Genomic DNA, 9,496 nt, shown 5'->3' on the forward strand with positions numbered 1-9,496 from the left:
TCTTGCCACCTCGAAACAAAGCCTGTCCAGATGGATAGTGGACGCTATAGCAACTGCATATGTGTCAACAGGTCTGCAATGCCCTCTGGGCATCAGGGCTCATTCCACAAGGGGCGTTGCCTCATCGTGGGCGTGGTCCAGTGGGATTTCTATCCATGACATATGTGTAGCGGCGGGCTGGAGCTCCCCGTCTACCTTTGTCAGGTTTTATAACCTAGAAGTTCCTGCCTTGCAGGCTAAACTTTTGTCAGTTTAAAGGAGATGTGTATTCTGCCCAGATCTTCCTGCTGAGATCGCTCTCACGTGACTCAGCTCTCCTGGTTGAGCTGCACCAGTAGGGTATGTGCCATGTGCCTATACAGACCAGCGCGCTGCTCTGTATTCCCTATGAGTGCTTAGGTACAAGTGATGGCCACCTTATTTCTTCCATTTATTGGGTTCCCCTGAAAGTTCAGGGACTCATGGTGGATGGTTGGCGCGCACGGCGTTGACAAAGTGTTCCCGTAGCGTAAGCTAAACTAACGCAATACGAGAGAACCTCTCGTAAGAGAACGATACTCGGTTACTTAACGTAACCTCGGTTCTCTCTAGAGATGGAACGAGTATTGCGTAACCGGCCGTGCTCGCGCCACGAGCGACTTCGCTTCAGTCGACGAAAAACCAGGGATGTCAGCCTACAGCTCCTATTTTTATACGCTAAGCCATGCCCATTCTGGCGGGCTGTGACGCTATGAAGGCGCGAGCGCCCTTCATTGGGCGTGACGTCACGCGGGGCGCTCACTGGTAGGCTGCAGCAGTTGCCCGCAGGGCAGCCAATGAGCACGCGATATGGCCTGCTCTAGGTCTGCTAGCTGCTGCACTGCGTTGACAATGAACACAAAATTAAGGATAATTTTTTGGCTTCAATATCTCGAGAAGATTAATCTTTCCCGTAGCGTAAGCTAAACTTTTTTTTTTTTTTTTTTTTTTTTTTTTTTTTTTATTGCAAATTAACAAAGGAATAATACATACAAGGTAGTGAGACACATATACAATACATAAGAGAGAAAAAGCACAAAAACAAAACAAAAACAACAAAATACAAAACAGCCCAGTACAGTCATCGATAAAGTGGTGTATGTAGGGACATGAGATCCTTTCTGTGATGCAAGTATGGATAGGGACAGTCCGGTGGTATCAGTATAGTTTTAGTGAAGTATTAATTATCCCAACAATCACAACAACAACAGCAATATATTAATATTAGTGGTGATAGTATCAATGATAATATTTATAATGATAATTCATGACAATAATAGGAGCATTAACTCTAGAAATCTATAATAATAGTAACAATAGTACTAATAACAATACATTTAGGTCAGTCAAAAAGATGTCACCGTACCTGCTCTAAACTCTAGGTCAGGGGGCTGATCCACAGCTGCCAGTGAGCACAACCAACAGACATCCCCACCCCCCTACCCACACAAACACCGACACCTCTCCTCTATTCAATAATCCGATTCCCCCTCACCGCCGCCAGCGACACCCAACCCCCGTAGTTATGTTTTAAGGCTCCATTGAGGTTTCCTCTAAAAAGTGCGCCGGGGCACCATAACAGGCACCTCCAAACCAAGCTCCCTTAGTTTGTTTGTGACCTGACATAACCAAATGTTATGGGTGGTTGGCCCTCTTGCCCCCTTTTTTTTCTTTTTCTTTTTTTTTTTCATGGCTTTGAGCAAGGTGTGCACTGGTTAGCTCCCCAGCCAGAGACACCACATCCAACCCAGGTATCAAATCAATATTATTCTTTAACATGAGGGAGGGATCTGGCCAGAGGCAGTGAAAGGGAGGGGCCAGTCAGTCCAATCACTAAGTCTGTAATGATTATGCCAACAGGATATGCCAGTTGTACCCACCACCAGCACCTAGAACAGACGCCCGACCCAGACCATTTATGTTTTGAACACAATTTTATACATATTTATACGTAATATTTTCTGAATTGTCATTTATATAGAACGAGGGAGGAAGGGAAGACTAATCATTCTATAATAATAATAATAATAATGTCAATATCATCATCCCTACTACCACCATCTTTAATAAAAATAAAAATAGCAATAGTATGCAGAAATAAAATAAAAGTACAACTTATCGAACATATACAGGTATACATACATACACACACACATACATATACACACGCATGCATACATCTACACATATATACAAATATACATACACATACATACATACAAATAGATACATGTACCTACATATATATATTATATATATATATATATAAAGGACATCTATACTGAATAATTATAGTACTTGTACAGTAATACTCAGAGATTATTCATTATTTGTCTATAAACGTGTAGTTTGGAGAATGCGTTGGTCCGGTTCCAGGTTATTGATTTATATGAAGATAAGTTAGGAATGGTTTCCAGATATCAAGAAATGTAGATATAATATTCTTGTTAGTGTATGTTATTTTTTCTAATGTGATGTACTCTATTAGAAGATTTGTCCAGTGATTGATATGTATACAGTTCTTGGACTTCCAGTTTTGCAAAATTACTTTCTTGGCGATAGTTAGAGAGATGAGGAGGGGGTTTTTGTATTTGATTGGGAGATTAACAACTTCCATGCAGTTATTAAGTAAACAGAGTGACGGGGATGGAGGGATTCCACAACCCATGATAACGGAGAGTTTTGTGGTCACTGATATCCAAAATGAATGAACTGATTGACAGGTCCATAGGGCATGAAAATAGTCATCTGTGCTCCCCAGTGTGCATTGTGAACAAATGTCTGTGTCCCTCAGGCCCATTACAAACATCTTTCTTTCGGTGATGTGAATCCTGTGAATGATCTTGAACTGTATGAGCTGGAGGTTAGTGTTATTAGTCATTGAAAATGTGTTGCTACAGATTTCCTTCCAGAGGTCGGTGTTGGGGGAGAAGGCTAAATCTTTTTCCCATTTATTCATGGGTATTATAATTGCAGTATCATTATTTAATATAAGTTTATGTAGTTTGGATATTAGTTTGTTGGTATTAGTGATTTTCATTATATCTTCCATTAACTGAGAGGGATGAAGTGGGTTATTAATTATGTTGATCTTGGTTTTAACTATGGATTTAATTTGTTGATATTGTAGAAACTGTTCTCCCCCAAGACCGTACCTCTGGACTAGTATTTTAAATGATACGAATTGGTTGTTTTCAAATAAGTGATGGAGATGAGTGATTCCTTTTTGTTTCCAAGATGGAAAATTGATCGGTTTATTGCATAATTGAAAATCAGGGTTGAACCAAATGGGGGTGTATCTACATGATGTTAATGGTGAATTATTCATTTTGTTTACTTGCCACCAGGCTGTCAGTGTTGATGCAATTGTAATATTATTAAAATAGAGCATTTTCTTAATTGATTTTGGTAGAAAGGCAAGGTCTGAAATTGAAGTATCTTTGCAATGGTTTTGTTCTAATTCCATCCATGAATTATTATGATTATTTTTATGAATCCATTTATATAAATATTGTAGCTGGTTTGCTAAAAAGTAATATTGAAAATTTGGAGATTCTAGGCCGCCGTGTGATTTTGTCTTTTGTAATTTTTCCAGTGATATTTTAGGTGTTTTATTTTTCCAATAGAAGTGAGAGGTTAATGAATCCAGTGATTTGAACCATTTATTAGTGGGTGTTGTTGGAAGCATTGAGAACAGATAGTTGACTTGTGGTAAAGTTTTCATTTTAACTGTAGCAATGCGACCGATAAGTGATAGTGGTAGGTTAGTCCAGCGTTTTAAGTCATCTCCAATTTTTTTTAAAAGTGGGGTATAGTTAAGATTAAACAACTCTGACAGTCTGGAGGAAATGTTAATACCCAAGTATGTAATGTTGCCAATGTGGAGTGGAAGAGAAGAATCATGAGCTGTGGAATCCCAGGCGCCCTCAGAAAGGGGTAATATTGTTGATTTATTCCAGTTTATTGTATAATCAGAAAGTTTTGAAAAAATATTAATAATTTTAAAGGTTTCTTTCAATGACTTATAAGGGTTTTGTAAACATAACAATAGATCATCTGCATAAAGACAGATCTTATGTTGTGTATTGACGTTTTGTATTCCTTTGATATTATCATTTTGTCGTATTGCTGCTGCAAGTGGTTCTATAAACAGGGCAAATAAAGAAGGAGAAAGTGGGCATCCTTGTCTGGTCCCTCTGTGAAGTGTGAAATTTTGTGATGTGATCCCATTTGTTGTTATTGTGGCCCTAGGTGAAGTATATAGTATTTTAATCCAGTGGATGAATGACTCTCCAAAGCCGAATCTATGTAGAGTGTTAAAAAGAAATGTCCAGTTAACTTTGTCAAATGCTTTTTCGGCATCAAGTGATACAATTATAGTTTTAGTGTGATTTTGTTGTGCAAGGTTAATTAGGTTGAATAATCTACGCATATACGCATACGCGCATAAGCTAAACTTACGCAATACTCGTTCCCTCTCTAGAGAGAACCGAGGCTACGTTAAGTAACCGAGTATCGTTTTCAAAAGCTTGCATTTCTGGGTTCAAAAATGCTGTTGTTGTGTAAATGATCTTCCAAAACGCATAAAAAAGTTTTCTGTTTCTATTTTAAAACGGCCCCTTAGTATTGTCATGAGTCCAGTTTTTGCTCATTGAGTGAAGCAACTCACTTGATGTTTGTGATGTTGCCTTCCATAGCCTGAACACAAACACTCTTCTGAACAAAAACTAACATAACAGAAACTCTTTTACATGTCAAACACAACAGAACATTAAACACTAACTGGCCTTTTCCTAAAAAAACACTTAAAATTACACTTAATTTCAACATTTACTCTCCTGATCCAGATCTTTACCAAGGATACGTTTAAGTTAGTGCAACACAAATTATTCAGGTAGTCCCAAAACAAATGGATTACGTAAACTTTAGTTTTACATATTTAAGTGGATTTCACACAATACAATTAAGACAATTTTTCAGTAATTGTGTGGTTTAACTCATTTTAATTAAGTAAATTTAACAAGCAGCAAAAATCTATTTTACTGTGTACATTAATAGACCATACAGATTCATAATTCCTGATTCTGATGTTTTATCTCCATCAGATTCTCATCAGTTCACTCTGGATCTGAACACAGTGAATAAACGCCTCCGTCTGTCTGAGAATAACAGAGAGATTGAACTCACTGACACAGATCAGCCGTATCCTGATCATCCAGACAGATTTGATCAGTGGTCTCAGGTGTTGTGTCAAGAGAGTGTGTGTGGACGCTGTTACTGGGAGATTGAGTGGAGGGATACTGTGTGTATATCAGTGTCATATAAGAGCATCAGCAGGAAGGGTAAAGAGTGTGTGTTTGGAAATAATGATCAGTCCTGGGGTTTGTACTGCTCTCAATTTAGTTGCTCATTCAGACACAATAACATAAAGACTGAACTCACTGTAGAGCCCATCAGTCGTAGATTAGGAGTGTATTTGGATCACAGTGCAGGAACTCTGTCCTTCTACAGCGTCTCTTACACAATGATCCTCATACACACAGTCCAGACCACATTCACTCAGCCGCTCTATCCGGGGTTTAGGATTGGTTCGAAACCGTTTTTTTTTTATTATGGATCATCAGTGAAACTGTGTTGAGGAATCAGAATAGATTCTAGAGAGACCCAGAGCCGAAACCTACATTGATTGGGGGCCACAGGCAAAATGAATCAATGAGGCCCTTTTAAAAGATTTTTTTTTGTTAATATATCTTCATTACCTAGATATATTATTATATAACATACAAACAGTAGTCAAAACACATCTAATAGAACATAAATTGTTTATTTTTTACAACATTAAAGTGCTTATGTTTTATTTAAAGAAATGTCCATCTTCAAGATATAATAAAATCTTCATATTTATAACGGATTGACGCTCCACACTCAACACAAACACCTGGATATGCACCTAATAGCGAACATTTATCTAGGTTAACATTAGAGCGAGCGGCTAGGCCAGATGGATAAATGCTCTTCATGTTTAGATGGATAAATGCTCTTCAACTAATCAAATCATGCATTTTATACCTATACCGTGAGTCAGCGCTTTGTCGGTTTTGAAAAAGGCTGCTGAGGCGAGACGGTAAAAGCATAGCTAGCGTAACGAGAGAGGCGGACCCACTAAGGGGATGCAGAGATGTTGCTACGTCTTTATATTAACATTTCTGATTGTTTAAGTGATCAGCCCTTGGGTCCCCTCTCAAAATACAGGGCCCCCGGCAATTACCTGCATTGCCTGCCCTATTGCGACGGCTCTAATTCTACCCATAATACTTTTGAGCTGCATGACAAATCAGTGACTTACAGAAGATGTGTTGTTACTTTTCTGTTCATGTGTTTTAAAAATGTCATTTGTGACCTTTTGCTTAATTCCGTTTTTTTTATATCATTTTATTTTCTTATGTTGTTTGGTTTCTTCTCAATGTTTCATGTTTTGTTATATGATTTAAAGTTCAAAGAAAGCACACCAAACTCTTTTACAAACGTTAATGTGGTGCTTACAAAAAAGAAAAAAAGAAAAGAAAAATAATAATTTGTGTCATCAGAATATATTGTTGTTGTTATTGAAAAAGAAATTGAATGTTGTTAATGCATGCTTTCTGTATGATTTTAGATGATGGCGATTGATATTCCTTCCCTATGGACGATCGATTATTTGATTACTTTTGCCTTGGGACTTGTTCATCTGCTGGGGGAGGGGGGCGCGCTGTGCAGACAATACAGAGACTTAGAAAGTGAAGCTGTCCTGTGTCTTTATTGACTTTAATACTTCCCCTCACCATGTATGAAATGAATAAATTGTCATGGAAATACATTTTGTGTAAGTCAAGGTTGTAAAAAATGGCAAATGTCATTCTTTGAAGTATATAAATAGTTTGTATATACAGTAAATGTCTAAGAGTTTGGTTCAAGTTAACATGTGTTTATCACGTGTGAAACTTGTAAATGCTAAACTGATGGCAGAGACCAAGCGGTTACAGAAATGTGAAAACAGAGTAAATTTACGTGTATGATTTGTGCTTTTGATAACTAATGTAACAGTTAACAGTTAATGTAACAGTTAAGGTGTTTAAAAAAGGAACGTATTGATTCACAAGAATAAGTGTAATGAAGGTGTTCATGCTGATTGTGTGTAAAACCATTTAATTATTTTTGCAAACACATGCAATAATTCCAGAGCTTTTTTTAAGTAGTTCAAGAGAGTTCAAGACATGGGAAACGGTACATATGTTTCAAGTTGTTAGGTAGAGTAACATTAGCCTGGCTCCGCCCTCCTACGCACTTCCGCTCAATTTCATTTTCCTTCAGTACTACGTCTGGGACTGCTGTGTATTCTTAGGTTTCCAGAAATACATTTTTTGTAGGACCAATCAGCGAATAGAGGGAGTGGCTGAGAACGATGACGTTGATGTAGCGCGTCAGTTTGAGTTGGAGTTCAGTAACGGCAGCGGAGAAAGACGTGAGAAAATCTATTCGGTCAGTTGTTGCAAAACTTCCGAATATACAGAAGTTAAAGCCGGAGCAAGATCAATGTTTGCTAAGTGTTGTTGGTGGCCATGATGTTGTGGCCCTCCTCCCCACGGGGTTCGGGAAAAGTTTAATTTTCCAGCTCACTCCGCTAGTGGTGAATGAGTTAGCTAAGGCGAACGATAGGGATGCAAAGCCTATAGTTGTTGTCATCTCTTCTTGTTGCACTAATGGAGGACCAAGTGAGGGAGGCAGAAAGGTTAGGAGTTGGTGCTGGGCAGCTCGGTGTGCACGATGATCACTGTACAGAATTTGCAGCAGATCCAAAACGACCGCAGCGGCGTATTGTTAATGATTACACCCAGCTTCTACAGTTGACTGAATACATCACTGTTTACACCTGGCCACTTCATGCGTTTTCCGTGATCGGATAGCTATCCGATCGTGAAAAGACCAGGTGTAAATGCCCTCTGAAACGCATTCGAGACGGATTTAAATCCGATCACTCAAACCACTTCAGGAGGTGGTCTGGGCCGCATTCCAGATGAAACTGGACAAGTGTAAATGCATCTGGTTGTTGAAACCACATATGTAAATTTCACTCCTCACAAAAATGCTAAAAAATAAACGTGTGAGAGCGTGTTATATAGGCTATATGTCATGTTATAGTCAGATATGACGTCGCTACTGCAACACGCATTACCGCAGATGAGCAGCTGAGCATCTATTCATCAAGCCAACGTGCAAACTATCGCAAATCAAAGTGAAAGTAAGTCGCAGACGCTTAACACACTAATCATCTTCATTAAAAGTAAAGAAACGAAATGATCTTACCAGGGCTGTTGCCGCTCCCTCTTATTGCGGTCTTTGATTTTGAAATTAGCTGATGATCAATAAAATGCAGCTCATATCTGTTGCTTTCGGTGACGTGCACTCCATTAAATCTGCATATAGCGCGGGAATTGAAGATCGGATTTATATCCGTTTTGCAAAAACACATTTATGTGACCAGGTGTAAATGGAATCGTTTTGATAAATCAGATAGCTATCCGATCTGAGAAAACGCATGAAGTGGCCAGGTGTAAACAGCCCCTTAGTGTCAAATATACATTTAGAATTTAGAATTGTTCCTTGAACTCTTAAATTCGATGAACAAAATATGCAGCTCTCGTTGACAGACATCTTATTCTAAACATAATCCTCTGATCATTCGGACTTGTTTTTTTTTTATTGCTTAAAACAATACACAAGTAATAACAGAAAACATTATACAAAAAAAAAAAAAAAAAAAAAAAAAAAAAAAAAAAACAATAGGGGGATAATATAAAATAAACATTAACAAGTTAAGAGAATTACATGACACTGAAAAAAGGAAAATAATTACAAACAGATAATGTTTTTAAGGCTTTTTTTGTTCTCAGACAACTTAATTGAAAAGAGGTATTTTTAAAATTCTTTCACAAATATAAGAAAGAGAGGTTTAGCATTTAGATATTTAGATTTATGAATATGGAATTCGGACTTGTTTCCAGCCGGTTTCGGCGCATGATATACGTCACGACCACACGTTAGCGATTGGCTATGGCAGATCCTGAGTGACTCTGGGCAGATCCAATAGTTTTGAACTTTAACAGAGAACCCGCCTACAAGGAAGTAAACGTTTCTCAATGGAGCGAGGCCAGACTCTCTGTACAAATGAAATGTACGAGAGTCTGGTAGAACCAGGCTAGAGTAACATACCGTAATTCCTCAAATAAAAACCGGGGCCTTTATTTACCTGAACTGCAGAAGGTAACAGGCTTTTATTTGAAGCAGGCTTTTGTTAGAGGCAGGCCTTTATTTCAAATTCCATATTTTTAATAAATAATAGGATTGGGCCGATAGACGATGCAATCATCTATCGCGATGGCTGACAGACATCACTATGTTGAGACGGCATCGTGTTCAAGTTGCGGTCTAGCATAACACC

The 9,496-nt window shown here is 38.2% G+C and overlaps 1 protein-coding gene across 1 annotated transcript in view; it reads left to right on the forward strand.

Annotated features, from left to right (window-relative positions):
• LOC130079376 (E3 ubiquitin/ISG15 ligase TRIM25-like) overlaps positions 1-5,244 on the forward strand; it is a 57,971-nt gene extending 52,727 nt beyond the window's left edge. The window contains exon 5 of the mRNA XM_056244621.1: positions 5,124-5,244. Within this exon, the coding sequence (XP_056100596.1) occupies positions 5,124-5,150 (27 nt within the window). The 3' untranslated portion in view covers positions 5,151-5,244. The remainder of the gene's footprint in view (positions 1-5,123) is intronic.
• Positions 5,245-9,496: the final 4,252 nt, after the last annotated feature.

The sequence above is a fragment of the Rhinichthys klamathensis genome, unplaced genomic scaffold (assembly GCF_029890125.1).
Source record: "Rhinichthys klamathensis goyatoka isolate OS25496 unplaced genomic scaffold, OSU_Roscu_1.1 h1tg001022l_1, whole genome shotgun sequence".
NCBI classification, from domain to species: domain Eukaryota; kingdom Metazoa; phylum Chordata; class Actinopteri; order Cypriniformes; family Leuciscidae; genus Rhinichthys; species Rhinichthys klamathensis.